Source organism: Macaca fascicularis, chromosome 14, assembly GCF_037993035.2.
Source record: "Macaca fascicularis isolate 582-1 chromosome 14, T2T-MFA8v1.1".
Taxonomy (NCBI): domain Eukaryota; kingdom Metazoa; phylum Chordata; class Mammalia; order Primates; family Cercopithecidae; genus Macaca; species Macaca fascicularis.
Window position 1 is genome coordinate 72,279,790 of NC_088388.1, and position 21,817 is coordinate 72,301,606.

Sequence of the window (21,817 nt, forward strand, 5' to 3'; positions counted from 1 at the left end):
TGTCCCACATGGGAGTTTCTGCTTGGGCTCTCACTGCCCAAACCTATATTTTTTTTTTCAGTCTTCCTCGCTCTCTAATCACTAAGCCCTGTGGCTGATAAGACCCCTTGGCCTGGGTCTGGCTAAGACAGACCCATCAGCTAACTACCATTTCCCTGCTGATTCAACTTCCACTGCAGAAAAAGCTGAATGGACTTTAGATTCAGAGACAGACTCAAATCCTAATTTTGTCATTTCAAACTGTAAATTCAGGCAAGTTACTTCCACTCACTGAGCTTTAGCTATCTCATATAAAATGGGATAATAATCACTTTGCAGAGTTGAGATGATAATGCTAATAATAAAAACCACTATTATTACTTATTATGTGTCAAGTTATTTTTTGTTTGTTTGTTTGTTTTGAGACACAGTCTCACTCTGTTGCCAGGATGGGGTCAGTGATGTGATCTCGGCTCACTGCAACCTCTGCCCCCCAGGTCCAACCAATTCTCCTGCCTCAGCCTCCCAAGTAGCTGGGACTACAGGCACACGCCACCACACCTGGCTAATTTTTGTATTTTTAGTAGAGATGGGATTTCACCATGTTGGCCAGGATGGTCTCGATCTCTTGACCTTGTGATCTGCCCACCTCAGCCTCCCAAAGTGCTGGGATTACAGGCGTGAGCCACTGTGCCCAGCCCCATTTGTCAAGTATTTATGCTAAGCACTTTACATTAATCCCATCTAATCCTCACCACCCCTTCATGAGGTAGGTCCTACCATTATCTTTATTTTAGAAAGCAACTAGAGAAGCTAATTTACTTGCCTGGGTAATTGTGATAGACAATGGGCTCGCTAACCCAATGATCATTCCCAACACCCTTTGCCCTTACCAAATGCTTTCACTACTAAGGCTGGAAAAGCTAAATACTCACTTTCTCAGCTTTCCTAGCACTTAGGAATAGCCATGTGGCCCAGTTCTGACCAATGAGATGTACACAGAAGTCGGCTGGGGGTATTTGGGTCTTTGCTTTCCTAGGAAAAGAATAGACATTACTCTTGTTCCTCTACACCCCTTTTTTCCTACCTCCATCACAGACATAATAGCTAGAGCTACAGCAGTCATCTCAGAGCAGGAGGAAAAGGCCAAAGAATCATAGAGACACTGGTCTTGTATTCCTGATCTAATAAATCAATGCCACCTGCCACTGACCTGCAGCCTTCTTTTTATGTAAGAAAAATATACCTCCTATTTACCTATTTAAGCTCCTGTTTTTTTTTTTTTCTCTCTCTCTCTCTCTCTGTCTCTATCTCTATCTTTCCTTTCCTTTTTATTGAGATGGGGTCTTGCTGTGGTGCCCTGGCTAGAGTGCAGTGGCATGATCATGGCTCATTGCAGCCTTGACCTCTCGGGCTCAGGCAATCTTCCTGCCTTAGCCTCCTGAGTAGCTGGGACCACAGATGTATGCCACCTAATTAAAAAAAATTTTTTGGAGAGCCAGGGTCTCTCTCTGTTGCCCAGGCTGGTCTCCAACTCCCGGGCTCAAATGGTCCTCCTGCCTCAGTCTCCCAAAGTGCTGGGATTACAGGTATGAGGCACTGCACCTGGCCAAAGCTACTGTTAATCAAGTCTTCCAGTAGCATATTCTGGCATTTATAACTGATGCACAGTGAGTGATCAAAAAATGGAGCTGAGATTCAAACATAGGCAATTCTTACCTACTAAGCTACATGAAAAAAAAAATCTGGCACTGGATTTATTAGGGAATGGGTACTCAAATGATGAAAATAACTATAATAATATGAATCACTCAGCCTACCTTCTTAAGGCTCCAAGCTCCTCTGGAAACTCAGGATGGTTAGTAACCTAAATTACAACAGAACTGCTTAGGATCAGGTCCCCTCTTTGGACAGTTTGCCCAGCCCTCTTGTCTGCATTTCAATTCAGAGCTCCCAGGTCAGGGTCCACACTAAGGCGGGAAGAGGGCAGGAAGGTTTGGAGTCAGGTCTTGACTCTCTGCCCATCCCCACCTATCTTATGGTACCACAAAGATTTCAGGCCTCCTGCCATGCAGGCATAAGGCAACAGAGTTCAATGAACTCAGCATAAACTTACAAATTGTGACAGCACTTGTGGTGACAGTGAAGGCCAGCTTCTCCTTGGTAGACAGAGACCTTTGGAGGTAACAAGAAGTATGGTTTTATAACTTGAACATTACCAAGGACTATTGATTTTTCTGCATCTTCTCCTGCTGACAGCAGTAATAGCAAAAATCTGATTTAGACACTTAAATTCAAGTACATTCCCCACCAGCTGAGTAATTTTCAAGTAATCACACTTTCGACCTTACCCAACATGAGTCCTTTTAAAGCCAATTTTGGGGGCCAATTATTTAGTTTTCCTAAAATGTGCAAAGAAAAAGAGAATTGTTCGCTATTCTGCTGGAAATTGGCTTGCATCCCTCTGTCCAGGGTTTAGGACACCCAGACTGTACTGAGAAGGTGCCAGCAGCCCCTTCTGTCATAGCTGACACATGTGTGACAGTTGACACATAACCTTTGTTTCTAAAGCTGTTCTGAACTCAAAAGAATTATGACATTCATGATGGCAAGATTCCTAGACAAGCTCACAAAATTGGGAGAGAAGAGGAAGACTATGGCACATTTACTAAATGGGAGATAGGTCCATTAGAATCATCTAGAGAGCTTGTAAAAACACCAATTTTGCTGGGAACCACCTCTAGGGTTTCTGATTCAGTAAGTCTGAAGCTGAGGCCCAAAAATTAGCATTTCTAGTAGGTTTGTAGGCCCAGGGGTTACATTTAGAAAATCACTGCTATAAAGTATAAATCAATTATTAGTCACAGAGACTTTGGAAACCGACAATTGGGCACCTCCAGATGCTGGAAAAGTTTCTCCATCCATAAGAAAAGGTTCACTGTATCAGGATATTCACCTAGCTTATAGCCTTTTTTTCCCTCCAGAAAACAAAACAACCCCCCTTTCTCCACTCCCCCCAACAAAATCTAAACACCAATAGCGACAGGTTTCAACTGGTTTCTTTTTATGGACCAGACAGACCCTGAATGCTAACATAGGGAAATGCCTGTGGGTTTTCACAAGGCAAAGCTGTCTCTTAAAAAAGATGCTCTGAGTTCAGAAGAGGAATTCTCCTAGAAGTTCCAGACAACATACCCTGAAAGAAAGGACAAGTCTACAGTGGAGGTTCTCTAATCTCCCAAAGTATGCATATACTACCACTAAGAAAAAAAAAAACTCTTAGACCAGCTCTTTCCAAAACACACCTGTGCTTACCATAGTAAGAACCAGGAATGAATAGGTGCAAGGATGGAGACGAGTGTGTGCATGTGTGAGTATATATTAGGGGTTGGGGAGACAAACATAAACCAGATAATTCTGAGAACTCCTTCATGGCAGCTTAGGAGCTATCTAAATGAGTTACAGGTGAGTTGAGATACTGATTCCTTAGGCTCTTAGGCTGTCTGGGAAGAAGGTGAGGCATAAGAGCTCCTAGGCAGCTTTGTCTATCAGAGTTCCCTACAAATAACATCATTTTCTGTGTGAAAGCACTGGCTTAGAGCTAAATGTGAATCACTGTTTAGAGAAGACCCTCGGGACAAAAAGTCTATTCCAAACTCTGAGGTCAATTTGCCAGAGAGATTTAGGGACCTCTGAAAAGGCTTCATTATTAGTGGTTTGATCATTCAGTCCTTTATTCACTCAACTAACCAATATTAGTTGAGAGTTCACTTTGTGTTAGGCACTTTGTGTTAGTACTGAGAACACAATGACCGCCTGTAAGAGCAATGGGTATTACTAAAGATATAAACAATTATAAGACAGTCTACAGTCATATGCTGCATAATGACATTTCAGTCACTGACCGCATATATGAAGGTGATCCCCTAAGATTATATTGCATTTTTACTGTACCTTTTCTATGTTTAGATACACAAACAACCATTGTGTTACAATTGCCTACATTATTCAGCGCAGTAACATGCTGTACAGATTTGTAGCCTAGGCTATATCACATAGCCAAGGTGTGTAAGTAGGCTGTACCATCTACGTCTATGTAAGTATACTCCATGATGTTTGCGCAACAACAGAATTGCCTAATTGTTGCATTTCTCAACATGTATCCCCCTTGTTAAATAGTCCATGACTGTAAGTTAACTATGTAGCTTCATGGTTAAGAGCATGAAACATCCTAACTTAAGCTTGATTCTGGCTTCTCTACTTCCTGGCTCTGACAGAAACAAGTCCTTTCATCTTTCTTGATTTGTGTCTACACCTATTAAAACTTGGATAATACAGATTAGGTAAGAGAAACCTTGCAGCACAGCTGCCAGCACTGCCACCACCTTGAGTCAGGAGAACCAAGCCCAGACTGGGGTGTTGGAAGTCTGGGGATTCCAGCCTCAGTCACTATGGACAGCTTTTTCTTTGTCTGTAGCTCTCTGGCCACACCCACTCCTTTACATTCAAGGTAGAGAAAGAAGATAATATGAAGCATGTGCTGGCATTAATTATGCTCTGCTTCACCAAGGGGGCTAACAATGAGTGAAATGTGGTAGAAGTTGTAACCTGGAACTATGACCACCAGGAGATTACAGTCTCTGTGGCGAACCTCAAGTTGTCCTGTCAACCCGTTACAATACGCAATGATGTTTCTGAGGAAGAGAAGGAAGCTGAGTTGTGCCCTATCCTTTCTGCCAAAAAGCAGTGGGGATAAGCCCTAACCCTCATTGTTTAGCTAGCTGCCTGCTACATGTGCCATATACCATTTTCATGGACAAGATTAAAGAATTCTGAATGTCTCTTCTCTGATGAAAAGGAGAGTCTGGGGTGAGTGGGTGAGTGGGAGGGACTTGGGCCAGTGCTAGAAGAGAAGGAGGCCTGTTCTCCATAGGGCCCTGGTGTTCTGGTCCTATACCATGTCTAGGGCTTACCTTTTCTCTAGGGGTGGGAAGCACTCTGAACTTCTATCCTGACCCTCTCTCCTCATCTATCTATGAAGATTGGAGGTCAGTATCCAAAGCTCAGGACTATACATTTTTAACACAGTTTACATTTTTGGATGAAGGCTGAAATAAAATGGTGTGGAATGTTTTGCGCAAAAAAAAAAAAAAAAAAAAAAAAGATTAAAATAATGACATAATTCTCAAACTGGGTACAGGAACTCCTGTGGTACTCAACAGTATGCTGGAGGGTACAAAAAAAAGTACTGAATAAATAGTAGTACCTTCCTGGGGTATTAATTTTACCAAACGGTAAATAATTTAAAGTGTTTGTTTTATGGAAAACAAGTACGACTACATAATGGTGCCTTAAGGCAAAATCCTTATGAATTCTGAAGATAAGACATAGACTTCAAATAAATGTTAATCTTGGAGTAGCTGCTGTGGGCTATTCACTCCCCCATCAATCCAGAGATGAATTCATTCTCCTCTGACAGCAGGTACACTTTGGTAGAAAAGTTTCCAAAGCACGGTGTATGGCCCATAATGGCCCTCAACAAACAGCAACCATTGTTATTCACAGATAGCTGTTATAATAAACTCATCCACTGGAGGAACAAAATGGGTGGGGAGGGGCTTCCTCTCTACCCAGACACCATTTTTTCCCCAAGCTCTGGACTTCTCTGGTTCCTGACCAGAATCCCTGTGATTCCATGGGAAGTAGAACTCTGGGAAGCTGGCCAATTCTGACCCCAAATGCCAAGGAGTTCTCTTCGAAAGAGAGATCAGCACTAGTAAAGTTACTAATCTAAACAGCCTCCTGGGGACCCAGCCTGCAAGCAATTAACCCTCAAGATAAGAACAGTCAGTCCAATGATCAATGCAGCTCTACCCCTGACTAGACATGTCACATTTAAAAGGTTCTTTGAGATCGATTATCTCCTTAAAGTCTCACAAACAAGTGATAGACAGGGTAGGTACTATTATTTCTACCTTTATAGAAGAGGAAACTGAGGCCCTTGGAAGTAAAGGAACTTATTAATAAGTTTTTAGAGGCAGAGCCAGGAGTCAGACTCAGGTCTTCAGACTTCAAGAACAGGCTCTCTCCACTACATTAAGCAACAGAAACCATTTCAATGAGAATCTATGCAGCACAAAAGCTCTTCCAGTCCTGGGTCCTGGGTCAACATCCCACTGATTTTCAGCTGTATTCAGGGCCACAAAAATTTTATTACCATTGATGGTCCTATATAAGGACCATAAGTAACTAATAGAAATCTAAATTAAATTGCATGCACTTAATTAGCAGGAAAAGGGAAGTCACTCACTGGTGGTAGCTATGGCTATACCTGTCCTTATATAGGATACTTACGGACAGGCTTTCATGGTCTCCTGTCGAGCTTGCCCAAGAATGTCAGAAGCTCCAGAGAAAGAAGCCCTGGACTGTCACTACAGGAGAGGGCTCTGAGTAAGGATACTGAGCTCACCTCATCTTATTTGTTTCTGAACCCTTCATTAACACCAGGGATTCCAAGAAGGAACACAGAAAAATTGCGTTCACAAGAAAATGCAAAAGAAAATAGACTAAGGGAAGGAGTCAGCCAGTTGATTTAAAATAAAAGAGATCTGGCCGGGCGCGGTGGCTCACGCCTATAATCCCAGCACTTTGGGAGGCCGAGGCGGGTGGATCACGAGGTCAGGAGATCGAGACCATCCAGGCGAATACGGTGAAACCCCATCTCTACTAAAAATACAAAAAAAAAAAAAAAATTAGCTGGGCGTGGTGGTGGGCACCTATAGTCCCAGCACTTTGGGAGGCCAAGAAGGGTGGATCACGAGGTCAGGAGATTAAGACCATTCTGGCTAACACGTTGAAAAATCCGTCTCTACTAAAAATACAAAAAAAAAAAAAATTAGCTGGGCATGGTGGCAGGTACCTGTAGTCCCAGCTACTCAGGAGGCTGAGGCAGGACAATGGCATGAACCCGGGAGGCGGAGCTTGCAGTGAGCCGAGATTGGGCCACTGCACTCCAGCCTGGACGACAGAGCGAGACTCAGTCTCAAAAAAAAAAAATAAAACAAAAAAAAAACCTTCAGATTCAGTTGGTAGACGGGACTACGGCTAGACATTGGAGAGAAGTGGCTTGACTTCAGAGGTACAGCTTAACAGCAAAACTTCAAATGATCTGGCTGGAGACAGTTGAACTTCGGGGGAAGATTACCTACCCAACCCATCCCCTTTTCAGCCCCTCTTCCCGTTGAGCCACTTTCATCGTCAATAAAATCTCCTGCATTTACCACCCTTCAATTCGTTTAAGCGACCTCATTTTTTCTGGACGCCAGAAAAGAGCTCGGGAGCCACGAGTGCAGGTACAAAAAGGCTGGCACACTGGTCCTTTGCACTCGCTGGTGGAAGGCAGCCTCACACAAAAAGGCAAAGGGCCCACTGGGCTGTTAACACCTAAACTGTTCATGGACAGCAGAGCTAAAAGAGCACTGTAACATGCCCTCTGGGGCTTCAGGAGTCGCAGGCACCCCCACCTGGACACTGCCTTGGGGCCCACACACAGTTCACTGATGCCGGAGCCCAAAAGCGGCCGGCTGGATCCTATACTCACTTGCCTACTGCTGCCTTCCACAAAGGGTTGAGCATGGTGAGCTGAGTAAGCAGAGTTTGTTCCTGCCAGTGCCCAAAAGCACTTGCTCCAGTTCCTGCACTGGTTCGCTCACACACTCCCTCTCACAAAGGGTAGACGAGGGTGGGATGAGTAAACGAGGCACCCCTGTCACAAGTCCCGCAAAGGGGTCAAGAAAATATCCTGCTTCAGTCTGACAGCGTTGTGGCCCCCCTCCATACACACCATGCTTCCACAGCAATTTACACATCTATTTATTATGTTAGGCTTTTGGAATACAGTGGCACATCCCTCTGAGATAATACTTGTCTTGGTGTATTCCGTCTTCCTACACTTCTGTTTTTCCATTTCTTACAGATCTGTGCTGGTTAAGGTGGAGTCTATGGAGGGACCATAAACACGAAGAACACACAGTCACTGTGTGTATGAGTCTTTATAAAACTGGTAATCTTACAATTTAAAGAACAGAGTATATAACAAAATTGGAAGGTCAGAATTCATCCAGTCCAGTTCATTTAGGCCCCCTCCTATGGCAGTAGAATCCTTCTCACCTGGATGCCTAACCTATAAAATAGGCAGGAGCAGATCTCTACTGGAGGGGAAGAGAGCACTTATGTGGCTTACTCCTTTCTCTTTTAACAGCTCCTAGGCATCTTGAGGCGCAATCTCCTAATTTTCTGAATGAGGAAACAGCTAAAATAAAGGAACTTTTTAATTCTAGGCTCTCCCTTCATTCAGCATGAAACAAAGAAAAAAGTAGAGCTTTTGAAGCCAGGCAAACTGGAAGGGAATCTTCTATGACCTTGGAAAAGTCACTTAACCTCTCTGCATCAGTTTTTTAACATCTATCTTCTAGGGATGTCATAAGGATGAAATGAAATCAAATATATAAAGCAACCAGCTAATGCCTGGTACAAGCTCAATAAATAGCCACCATGGAATTACTCTTACTTGATTCAGGGCTGGAACCTGGTATTCCCTCGAGTTCTGTTCAGCAAACCTGCCACCATCAAAGATTGGCTTGCCAGAGAAAAGATACGACCACCAGCACCCCCGGAGGGTGGCAAAGCAGGTTTAAAATACCTTGATGCAAAACCTTAAATAAAATCTCTCCAGATATAAGCAGGCACCTATATATTAATTCAAAACTCTCAGCATGGTAACGACTAAAGATTTTTTTCCCCCTACCAGGGCAGAAGACAGGTAAGAAAGTGAGCTAGGACAATTTTCCATCATTTTAAAGAAATTTACCAATGACTGAACATACTGCTATGTCCTGAGCTAATTGTGAGAATCCATCATTGTGAACAGATACATGGAAAGCATGTCTCTCACTGTCATGCAGGGTGATTATTCTTTATTTGCAAAGAATATTGTGATATAGCAAGACTTTAGCCAGAAAAAGAAAAAAAATCCTTACCTGATACTTTTCTTTTATGCAATGGTAACAAACTACATGACACGGACAATTTTTTGTTGTTATTGTTTTAAGGATACCTACACTGGGAGTGATGTTATGGACAAAGGCAGAATAGGAAGCTCTTTTCCTATTCTGCCTTTGTCCATAGGATTTCCTATTCTGCCTTTGTCCATAACAATCCTCCACCTAAACAACTACTGAGCCAACAGAAACTATCTAAAGTAACGATTTTGGAATTCCGAAGTCTAATCAGAACACTTGCAGTATGCAGAGGGAGAGTTTAATGAAGAGGCTGATAAAATTTTCAGAGAATTTCAGCCCAGGGGCTACCATCTTCCAAGTCCCTGGTGCAGATTGCTGGAGCTAGATGGGCAATAAGGACCTTGGCCTCCAAATATGGGGGTTATGCGTTCTGATTGTTAGTTTTGATCACTGAGAGGCCAGCACAGAGGCTGACAGCCATGGTTTCAACCTCTACTGGCCAAAGCAGATTCCAAGGCATTTAAAAGAACAGATGAATGAATGAATAAACAAATATTGTACGATTCTACTTATATGAAATATCTAGAATAGGCAAATTCATAGAAACAGAAACAGCCAATTACAATGGCTCATTCCTGTAATCTTAACGACTTGGGAGGCTGAGGTGAAATGATTGCCCCAAGTCAGAAGTTTGAGACCAGCCCTGGTAATAAAGAGAGATCCCTTCTTTTAAAAAAAAAAAAAAAAAAAACTTTTTAAAATTAGCCAGGCACAGTGATGTACACTTATAGTTCCAGTTACTTGGGAGGCTGAGACTGGAGGATCCCTTGAGCCAAGGGACTTCGAGGCTGTAGTGAGCTATGATTGCACCACTGCACTCCAACCTATGGGACAGAGTGAAACTATCTCGTTTTAAAAAAAGGAACAGAAAGAAATTTAGGGGTTACCAGGGGCTAGAGGGAGGGCAAAAGATGAGTAAAAGGAGAGTCACTGTTTAATGGTTACAGAATTTCTGCTAATGAAAAAGTTCTGGAAATGGTGGGGATATTTATACATTGTGAATGTACTTAATGACACTGAATTACACACTTAAAAATGGTTAAAACTGGCCAGCTGCAATGGCTCATGCCTGTAATCTCAGCACTTTGGGAGGCCGAAGTAAGAAGATCAACTTGAGCCCAAGAAATGGAGGCTGCAGTGAGCTATAATTGTGCTACTGTACTTCAGCCTGGGTGACAAAAAAAAAAAAAAGAAAGAAAATTTTAAAAAAGGCTAAAATGGTAAATTTTGTATTACATATATTTTAGCATAATAAACTTTTCATAAGTATACCCATATTTCACATAAGCTGGCTCTTATAAGCTATATGACCTTAAGAAAGTTACTTAACTTAGCTGAACCTGATTCCCCCATATGTAAAATAATAATAGCTCTCCCTTGAAGGATTATCACAAAAATTGGAGACAACATTTGTAAAGTGCCTGGCACTCCACTGACAGTAATTAATGGTAGTTATTATTATAATAACAGCAACAATAATATAATTTGTATAAACTAATACTGATAATTTAATTCAACATATATTTAATGAACTAACTGCCTACTCTGTTCTGGGCACAAGAAGTGCATAATTGCTGCCCTCAAGGAGCTCAAAGTCTAGAAAAACATACAAATAAACAACTTTTTGTAGAGAACAGGAAGCCAAGGAGAATTTAGGAGCAGAAAAACAGTAACCCAACAACAGCAATACTTCTTTGTTTGGGAGAAAAAGTTATTCTTCTTTACAGAGGTGGGAAATCATTTTGTAACCCAGGAAAGTAAATCAGTCACAAGCAAGGGGGTGTGGCTCAGTGGTAGAGTGGGTGCTTCGCATGTAAATCAGTCACAAGCAAACATGTAATGTGCATGATTCTCGCCCTGACAAGGTTTAATCCATCTGCTTTTAGCATCACACACAGTATATGAGACAGATACAAAATCACTGCTTATATGGACTGCAAAACCCAGAGAGGACTTGCCTGACACTTTGGTGGAGTGGAAAGAGCTTGGATTACTGAGTCTTTCCTCATCTGTAAAATAAATGTTCTAATATAAATTTCTTTCTTTTATTTTTTTTTTTTTGAGATGGAATCTCGTTGCACTGTCGCCCAGGCTGGAGTTGCAACAGTGCGATCTCAGCTCACTGCATCCCCGCCTCCTGGATTCAAGTGATTCTCCTGCCTCAGCCTCCCGAGTAGCTAGGATTACAGGCGCTCGCCACCACGCCCGGCTAGTTTTTTGTATTTTTTTAATAGAGATGGGATTTCACTATGTTGGCCAGGCTGGTCTTGAACTCCGGACCTCATGATCCGCCCGCTTCGGCCTTCCAAAGTGATGGGATTCAGGCGTAAGCCACTGCACCCAGCCTCTAATAGAAATTTCTACCTCACAGTGCTGTTGTAAGGATTAAATGAGATCACAAATGGTAATTTTAAGTTGTAAAGTATTGTGCTTCTTATGTATTATTATATGGCGTTTTGTAAGCCTTTGTTCTCACATGCTTCAGAGAAAATTTATCATAGGAAAGTCAAACTTTGTTTTTGCTTTGTTTTGTTTTTAGAGATGGGGTCTTGCTCTGTCACCCAGGCTGGAGTGCAGTGGCATAATCATGGCTCACTGCAGCCTCGACCTCCTGGGCTCAAGCAACCCTCCTGCCTCAGCCTCCTGAGAAGCTGGGACAACAGGCATGTGCCACCAAGTCCAGCCAATTTTTAAATTTTTTTTGTAGAAATGAAGTCTTACCCATCCTGGCTAACACAGTGAAACCCCGTCTCTAGTGAAAATACAAAAAAAAAAAAAATTAGCCCAGCGTGGTGGCATGTGCCTGTGGTCCCAGCTACTCGGGAGGCTGAGGCAGGAGAATGGCGTGAACTCGGGAGGCGGAGCTTGCAGTGAGCTGAGATAGCGCCACTGCACTCCCGCCCGGGTGACAGAGCGAGACTCTGCCTCAAAAAAAAAAAAAAGAAATGAGGTCTCACTATGTTGCACAGGCTGGTCACATTTTGTTTTCAAAAGTCAAATCTCCTGAGCAATGAAACTGCCACTCAAAATGAGCTAGCCTAAGGCCGACTACATAGGTAATATAAGAGGTTTGAAGACAGCTCTTTCTTGCTAAATAGCTCAAAGGAATTGTCAAATTTCAACTATCATTGTTCTAAAAAAGAATAATTCCTATAAACCAAGTAGGCAATGAAAGAGGGTCTCTTGCTTTCTCTGAGGGTCTCTGCTGTCTCCATATGACTCAAAAAACAGAAAAGTCTCCCTGTTCCATCTAGTCCATCCAGAGGGGTTGACCAGTCACAACAGATAATCCAAATGATTTTTTTTTTTTTTTGAGATGGAGTCTCTGTCGCCCAGGCTGGAGTGCAGTGGCGCCACCTTGGCTCACTGCAAGCTCCGCCTGCCGGGTTCATGCCATTGTGCTGCCTCAGCCTCCCAAGTAGCTAGGACTACAGGCGCCCACCACCACGCCTGGCTAATTTTTGTATTGTTAGTAGAGACGGGTTTCACTGTGTTAGCCAAGATGGTCTCAATCTCCTGATCTCGTGATCCGCCCACCTCGGACTCCCAAAGTGCTGGGAATACAGGCATGAGCCACTGCACCTGGCCTCCAGATGAATTTTTATTCACCTACAAAGCAGAAAAAATCTCTCCCATACTGGCTACCTGTCCCAGACTCTCCTTGCCATATCAGAGTACTACTCATTACCAAGGACAGGCAAATCACAGGAGTCTTTTTCTCAAACCCATCTCATACTTCTCTGCTGTGAACTCCTTCACTCATTAGAGTCTCATCTCCTTCCCTTTATTTCTTTCTTCTCCCCATTTTCTTCCTTCAAAATTTACTGAGAGTCAACTCTGAACCAGTCCCTGTGCTAGGTGCTAGGGATATAATGATCATGAATAATAAACAAAGGCTACTAATCCTTTTTTTTTTTTTTTTTTTTTGAGACAAAGTCTCACTCTGTCACCCAGGCTGGAGTTCAGTGGCACGACCTCGGCTCACTGCAACCTCTGCTTCCTGAGTTCAAGCGATTCTTCTGCCTCAGCCTCCTCAGTAGCTAGGACTACAGGAAGGTGCCACCATGCCTGGCTAATTTTTGTATTTTTAGTAGAGATGGGGTTTCACCATGTTGGCCGGGCTGACCTCAGGTCTCGAACTCCTGACCTCAGGTAATCCGCCCACCTCGGCTTTCCAAAGTGCTGGGATTACAGGTGCAAGCCACTGTGCCCAGCCCATCAAAGCACTTTTGAAGTAAGCAGACACTATTATCCCTACTTTATAGAAGAAACTCAGAGAGGTGGGAAATGACCTAAGATAGTAGAGTTACCTTGTTTAAAGAAATCTAACTACGTGTCTTAGAAATTAAAAAGCAGCTACAAGGTGAGTAGAAAGAGAGCTAGATCGGCTGCCAGAGGTCTGGGTTCTACTTCCAGCTTTGACATCTATCTGTCCATCCATTTGTTGAAAAACTAGTCAATATTCACGGCACGCAGGGGCCTAGCTGGATATTAGAGATACAGGAGTAAATCAGATACTGAATTCATTGTCAATCTCTTTTTTTTAAGACAAGGTCTCCACTCTTGTCACCCAGGCTGGGGTGCAATGGTATAAGCATGGCTCACTGCAGCCTTGACTTCTTGGGCTCAAGTGACCCTCCCAACTCAGCCTCCTGAGTAGCTGGAACTACAGGCAGGTGCCACCACATGCAGCTAATTTTTACATTTTTTGTAGAGATGAGGTCTTGTCATGTTGCTCAGGCTGGTCTCAAACTCCTGGCCTCAGGAGATCCTCCTGCCTCACTTTAATCCTCTTAAAGTGCTGGGATTATAGGTATGAGCCACAGCCCACGGCCCACTGTGTATCTTCAGTGCTTTCCTTAGGCACTTATTAGATCTCAAGTTTCTCATCTAAGAATAGGGTTGGATTCGATAGTCTCTAATAATCTTATAATTCTAGATAAAAACATAATACCAGCCACCAGCTGGACTGAGAATATAGATAAATAGGATGAGCAGGAGATGGGCTGGAGATATCTGAATGGTAAGGTCATAAAAACTTTCTACTGCAAGCTAAGGAGTTTGGACTTTATCCAAAGGACAGTAAAGAGTCATTGAAGGGTTTTTTAAGCTGGAGTGATGTCAAATTTTCAAGAGAGAAAAATGATTATGGCTACATTATGTAAAGAATAGACTGGGGACAGGGGTATATGAAAGGAGTTAGGAAGTCCAGTTAAGAGGCAACTTAAATAATCCCAGAAAGAGTAATGATGGCCTGAATGATAACAGTGGAAGGATAGGGAAGAAAAGTCTAATCTAAGAAAGGTAAAGGAGGTTTTTTAAAAATAAAAAGAACATTTCATATCCATTATGATAGCTATTATTTAAGGAGAGACAGAGACAAAAATAAGCATTGGCAAAGCTGTGCAGAAACTGAAACTTTTATAAACCACAAGGGAGAATGTAAAATGGTGCAGCCACTAGGAAAACAGTATGGCAGTTCCTCAAAAAATTAAAAATAGAATTACTGTATGATCCAGCAATTCCACTTCTGGATACATACTCAAAAGAATTGAAAGTAAGGTCTTCAAGAGATATTTGTACCTCCATGTTCATAGCAGCATTATTTACAATACACCAAAGGCAGAAGCAACCCAAGTGTCCACATACCACCGCACACAGTATACACACACAATGGAATATTATCATTCAGCCTAAAAAGGAAGGAAATCCTGATACATGGATGAAACTTGAGGTCATTAGGCTGAGTGAAATAAGCCAGTCACACAAGGACAGATATTATATGATTTCAGTTATATGAGCATCTAGACTAGTCAAATTCATAAAGATAATAAGTGGGTTGGTGATTGCCAGGAGCTGGGGGGAGGTTGAAATGAAGAGTTACTGTTTAATGGGTATTGAGTGTCAGTTTTGCAAGACAAAAGGAGTTCTGTGAATCCACAGTGATGACAGTTGCAAAACAATATGAATGTACTTAATGCCACTAAATAGCACACATAAAAATGGTTAAGATGGCTGGGCACAGTGGCTCATGCCTGTAATCCCAGCACTTTGGGAGGACGAGACAGGTGGTTCACCTGAGGTCAGGAGTTCGAGACCAGCCTGGCCAACATGGTGAAACCCCATCTCTACTAAAAACACAAAAATTAGCCAGGCACAGTGGTGCGTGCTGGCTACCAAGGCAGGAGAATTACTTGAACCTGGGAGGCAGAGGTTGCAGTGAGCCGAGATTGCACCACTGCAATCTCTGGGCTGAGGAGAGGAGAGGAGAGGAGAGGAGAGGAGAGGAGAGGTGAGGAAAGCAAGAAAAGGTTAAAATGGAAAATTTAAAAAAAAAATTTTTCTTTATTTTTTGAGACACAGTCTCACTGTGTTGCCCAGGCTGGAGTGCGGTGGCACGATCTTGGCTCTCTGCAACCTCCACCTCCCAGGTTCCAGCGATTCTCATGCCTCAGCCTCCGGAGTAGCTGGGATTACAGGCATGCGCCACCAAGCCTGGTTATTTTTTGTATTTTTAGTAGAGACGGGGTTTCGCTCTGTTGGCCAGGCTAGTCTGGAACTCTTGGCCAAGTGATCCACCCATATCAGCCCCCAAAGTGCTGAGATTATAGGTGTGAGCCACCATGCCCAGCCAAGATAGTACATGCATTTTACTACAATCTTTTTTAAAAAGGCAGGACTTAATAACTGGCTTTAGAAGGCAAAAGAGGCAAGAGTATCAAGGATGATGTTTTCTGATTTTAGGAATAGGCAGATATTGGTATTAATCACAAATGATAAAAAATGGGTTACAGGGGAATGATAAGATAATGAGCCCAGTTTTAGATGTAATAAGTCTGAGCAAAACATGAGACATTCATGGAGGAGATTTTCAGAAGACAGCTGGATAAACTAGTCTGAAGTTCAGAAGAACGGTTTGCCACAGTGCTAGAGTTTATGAATCATCAGCCTATAGATAGCAGTTGAGGCTAAGGGAGAAACAGAGCCCTTGTGCAACATCAACTTTTAATGGGTGAGCAGGGGAAGAAAATTCTGAAAGGCGACGAATTCAAGAACAGCTGGAGAAGAAGAAAGGGAAAACAAACAAAAATAAACAAACAATTACGGTCAATGAAAATTATGGAGGCAATGAAAGCTTGCTTCAAGACAGGGGTCAGGTGTCAAATGATATAGAAGAGTCAAATTAGGATAAAGGCTAAAAAGGGTCCACTGGATTTAATCACAAGATTATATTCATGAGAACAGTTAATAAATCTCTTTAGATGCTCTTCTTCAACCATAGGTGAAAAAGTAATCAAGTAATCTTGGAGTTCTCTCCTGAGCAGAGGAGATCAGTTTGAACATCAAAGGGGGAGTTGCGAGAGCAGTTTCAGGAATTAGAATCCATTTTCCAGGCTCATCTGAGATCCTAATCACTGTACTGTCATAGCCATGTATGCTAGAGCAGTAAAAGCACTTACTTTGTAACTGGGGTTAGTTTGGGCTCTGCTATACAGTGTGACCTTAGAGAAGCTTAATTTCATCTGGAAAATAAAGACTATCTTCCAGAGTTGTTATAAAAAATATATATATACGAAGGGAAAACCCCCACAAAAGTTCTTTGCAAAGAACAAACAAAGTACGAATGTCAGTTAATCAAAACCTCCAACAGGTGATCCTTACAAAGTTTTAAGCAAAAGCAGCAATCTGGGGGGTGGGAGGCGGGGGGAACCACCACTGGTTTAAAAAGAAAAAAAAAAAAAAAGATGGTAGTCTTTGAACAGATTAATTTCCTAGCCTTCTAACCTTGAGAGCTATATCTTTTGTTAGTGTATTTGTAGCATTTGGACTTGTGTTTTCTACTGGCTGAAACCAGGATATTCATTAAGGGTCAACACAGGAGGAGTCAGAAAGAACTCTTTAATTGGAGTGGGCTAGCAGAGGAATGTGAAGTGGCCACAACGAAATGAAGAGAAGGGAGGACACTTGTTATTCTGTGGTAGAGAGACAATGAATACACAGACCCAGATGGGGAGACACAGGTTCCAGACTCAACCCCAACACTTTCTTCAAAACACTTCTTATACTCCATCTTTTTATAAAATGATGGATTCATTTAGGGGCTTCATCTGTTCTCCCATTTTAGAATTATTTTCTAATTGTGTTTTGGAAACTTCATCACAAGTCAGTGGCTAGCCCTGTTACATTTATTAGTCTCAGCTGTCTTGTGAGGAAGGCATTCCCAACCCTGTTTTATCTTTTTTTTTTTTTTAAAGCAAATGATAGATTGAGGCCCAGAAAGTTTGAAAACTTATCTGATGTCACAGAGCTCTTAAGTGGCAGAATAAGGTCTGTAATCTAAGTCACTAACTCTATGACCCACGCTCTTTTCCCTGTAGGTGTATACTCATTGCTATGCATTACAACAACCATTAACTGAGTGTCCACTATGAGCCAGGCATGACACCAGAAGCTTTATAAACATTTTCACCGATTACAAACCAACCATCTGTATAGGTCATTATTCCATTTTACAGTCGAGAAAACTGAGATTCAGAAAGATAACTCAACCAAAGTTCCAAAGCTAATTAGTGAGAGAGACCAGATTTCAGCTGAGATCTGACACACTCCAGAACACATACGAGACCCCTGGGTGATGCTTGGACACTGACACCATCAGAACATTTCAGAAAACAAAAGACAAGAAGAAGATTGAGGTCTTGACTACCCTCCAAAATTCTAGCAGAAAAACCTTTATGAAGCTTTTGGAAAAAGAAATGCTCTGGTCTATAAACAGCCCACTGTTATGGTGAATCTAGGTAAAGGGTATTCAAGTGTTCACTGTACTCATTATCTGTCCGAATCAGCTTGAGTTGTCATAACAAAATACCAGACTGGGTGGCTTAAGCAACAGACATTTATTTCTCATAGTTCTGGAGGGTGGAAGTCTAAGATTAGGGTGCCAGCATGGTCAGGTTCCAGTAATGACTCCCTTCCTGGCTTGCAGATGGTTACCTTCTTGCTGTGTTGTTACATAGCAGAAAGAGCTCTGGTGTCTCTTCTTCTAAGGGAACTAATCCCATCATGAAGGCTCAACCTCATGACCTCATCTAAACCTACAACGGTTCAATCTCCAATTACCATCCCACTAGGGATTAAGGGTTTCAACATACAGATTTTGGAGGGACACAAACATTCAGTTCATAATATATAGTCTATGCTTAGACATTTGAAAGTATATGGCATATTACGTTCTCTAAATTCACTCTGCCAAAATATATAAGGAGCTAGTTAAAACCATGTTATAAGATTGCTGCAAGTGTAAAAATAGGTATTTTTTGTAAAATACTGAGCTCAGGCCGGGCATGGTGGCTCACGCCTGTAATCCCAGCACTTTGGGAGGCCAAGGTGGGCGGATCATGAGGTCAGGAGATCGAGATCATCCTGGCAAACATGGTGAAACCCTGTCTCTACTAAAAATACAAAAAAATTAGCCGGGCGTGGTGGCGGGCACCTGTAGTCCCAGCTTCTCAGGAGGCTGAGGCAGGAGAATGGCGTGAACCCGGGAGGTGGCGGAGCTTGCAGTGAGCGGAAATCGCACCACTGCACTCCAGCCTAGGCAACAGAGCGAGACTCCATCTCAAAAAAAAAAAAAAAATACTGAGCTCAGGTTTTGGCACACAGTAAGAACTCAGTAAAGGGGCTTTCAAAGGGAGAGAGAGAGAGAGAGAAAGAACACTGTCAACTGGCTAGAAGACAGCTGCTTACTGGAATACATTGTACCACAAAGCTATATTTTATTTCCCATCTTCAGACTTCAAGATAATTTCAAACCAGGAGTGTTTCTGACTCCTCTGTTCCCTGCGGCCACCATCCCATTTCCTCGGAAGCAGATGACACTACAGTGGACTTGACCCCCTGTACTTTTGCCCTCCTGAGCCTACCCCAAACTGCTGGGCAGGAACAGGCTTCTAGCTCCTCAAAGGGAAGCTTTCCTAGTCCTAGAAACGAAAAAGACAATTCTCTTCTTTAATTTATCATGGAGAAGAGAGAAAGTAGCACATATTTTAAGACAGATTAGCTTACTGTAACAGAAAGCACATATACTTTGAAACCACAAAGAATTGAGTTCAAGTATTTTCTCACCCCTTAGAAGCTATATACATTAGTCAAGTCACATGACCTGAATTAAACTACCATAGTTTTTTATCTATAAAAGCTACAGCATTTATGATTAATAAGATTATAATATATAGTACCTAGTATGTTCTTACCAAATGATAAGACTTTTAACATAACCATATAAATGTTTACTCTAACGTACTATATTTGGCATTTGTTTATAAATTATCTTCACTTAGATCTTCCATTTCCAGTAACACAGAAGAAAAATAACCTGAAAATCTGCCTACTGCATAATACCTAGAAAAGCTGGATGAAGTATAACAAACATCCTATGAGGCAGAGTTGAGATTTTAAGAAAGAAAAAGGAATCCCTACTACTCAAAAAATAAAGAGGAAACTAAAAATCAGGAAGTCTATGTAGTGAGCTGTTATCAGGCTGCTTTGGGGAGATTTTTTAGTCTAGGCACTCAAAGGGCTTGCTTTTTATAGCCACCAGGGGTAGGAGATAGGCTGTGGGCCCTGGAGCATCCAAGAGCTGCAACTCAAATTCCCCTGCACAAAGCTGGGACCTTGGAGGAGTCATACTGTCAGTTAAAAAAAGAAAAAAAAAAACCCAAAAGTACAGAGATACAACAGTCAAGGTTGGGTTAAAAAATAAAAAGTCTCCCTACAAATTTGAAACCTTGGCCTGTATGAAGTCTGAATTTATACTACTTATGTGGAGTTTATACTATCTGTGTGGTCCTAGAATCTACAGCAGGGAATTAACTTAAAACAGTTCCAGGCTCATAATATTCCTTGGTGATTAGTAGAAACAAAAAAATATCCTCCTTCCCTCTACAGGAGTACAAATAACCTTGTTTGATTCTCACAACTGTCCTATGAAATGGATAATATTTTGTCCCATTCCCAGAATTATCTAGTATGAAATAGATAATATTATCCCAGTTTATCAAAGAAATTAAGTCTGGGGAGGTTAGGGCAAGTTGTCCAAAGTCACCCAGCTATTCTTCTGACAGAGCGGGGATTTGAACCTGGTTGTTGTCCAGTCAGTCAAAACACATTACAAAGTCCTACTATGTGCCAAGCAGAGATAAAGTCTGTTCCCTTTCCAATTTTGGAAATTTGGAAAATTTGACAAAATCAATTCCCCTTCCAGATTTGCATTGCTTAATCTTGATGTAAATCAATAGATAAATGCAACTGTTCTCTTCCTTCTCTAGTTTAGCAACTTAGTAAGAATGAAGGCAGCCAGGATCAGAGCAAATAGGAAACCAAAGCTCCACAGGGTTCCCCTGGGCTCTGTCTGCCAAAGCAGTTCAGTTCCCTCTGGCAAAGGAATTTAAGTTGCTGGAACACTCTGAACTGGAAAGTGGAAAAGCAACAAGCTCCATGAGCTAGTAGGGTGTAGAGTACTGCCCCATGAGTCCTGGTTACTGGAAATTAATTTTGTTAGAATAAATATACAAATAGAAATTCAAACAGAAAATATTTACTGTTAAGGTTAAGTAATAAGGACAATGAAACTATTGTGATAAACACAAACATGTGAAACAGAAACTTAGGGATAACAGTTACAGTTATATCAGGCTCAAACTCCAATATATTTCTGAATGTTAATTTGATTGCATAGCACTGAGAAAACCCTGATTTAAAAACATAAGCAGATGTAAATGGTAGCATTTAAAAAAAATTAACAGGCATTCTTAGAAGCTTAACACACTGATCATCTAACACATATTCATGTTTTATAAAAATAGTTCTCAATATTTTAAAATAATCAAATCAAATGTTTATGGACTCTCTAAAACACTCTCCTGGTATTTTTGTAGAACAAAGTTTGGAAACAACCACACAACAGGTTCTCTGAGATCTTTCTACTGGACCTCAGACATATCTTCTGCATGTTCCCAAACTTTACCAAGACTTTTGGAGGTGTATGTTAGGAGGATGAGCAAGTTATTTGGTAATATCCTTAACTACTATTTCTCCAAATGAGAGCCATTCTCACACTACTCACCCGTGTAGGCCATGTTCTTAGGGTTGCCATAAGGAGCCCCAGGCTGCACGGGGCTGTAAACAGGGTTCATTGTGGAAGACTGAGGATCCTACAGAGAAAACAAACAAAACAGCACTGGTTATTGATTGTTCATTCTTCCTGACATCAGCTTCTCCTCTATAATCTTCAGTTTTCCCTGAAAGGAAAGCATCAGGGTATAGTGGAAAGAAGACTAAACAAAAAAGCTAATTTGCTTGTGCTTGGCCCTATGCTAAATACTTTCCCCATTTTACAGATGAAAATAGTAAGGAGCAAGGAAGTAATATAACTTGCCTAATGTCAACCCAGGCATTTTGGCTCTCAGTTCAGTGTTAGTCCCACTATCCCACAGACAGCTCTGGCACTAGATAGAGTACTATGTGGCACTGGCCATGTCACTTCCCCTGTCTGGACTTCAATGTCCTGATACAAAATGAATTAGTTTAAGATTTCTGAGGTCCTTTCTAATTCCAGTGTTGTTAGTTTAAGAGTTGGAAAAGGATATGCTTTCCATGGTTCACTAGTGGAGCCTGGTGCCTGATGATGAGCAAACAGACTGCTGGAAGGAAAAGCAGCGTCTCATCTGCCCCTTACACCTGCAGAGGACAAGATACCA

At 41.8% G+C, this 21,817-nt stretch overlaps 1 protein-coding gene across 10 annotated transcripts in view; it reads right to left on the reverse strand.

The window, feature by feature from the left end:
- Nucleotides 1-21,817, reverse strand: part of FAM168A (family with sequence similarity 168 member A) — a 198,485-nt gene that overhangs the window by 46,798 nt on the left and 129,870 nt on the right. For all 10 annotated transcript variants that reach the window (XM_065528705.2, XM_045371337.3, XM_074014688.1 and 7 more), the window contains one exon: nucleotides 21,184-21,271. In XM_065528705.2, the coding sequence (XP_065384777.1) occupies nucleotides 21,184-21,253 (70 nt within the window). In that variant the 5' untranslated portion in view covers nucleotides 21,254-21,271. The remainder of the gene's footprint in view (nucleotides 1-21,183; nucleotides 21,272-21,817) is intronic.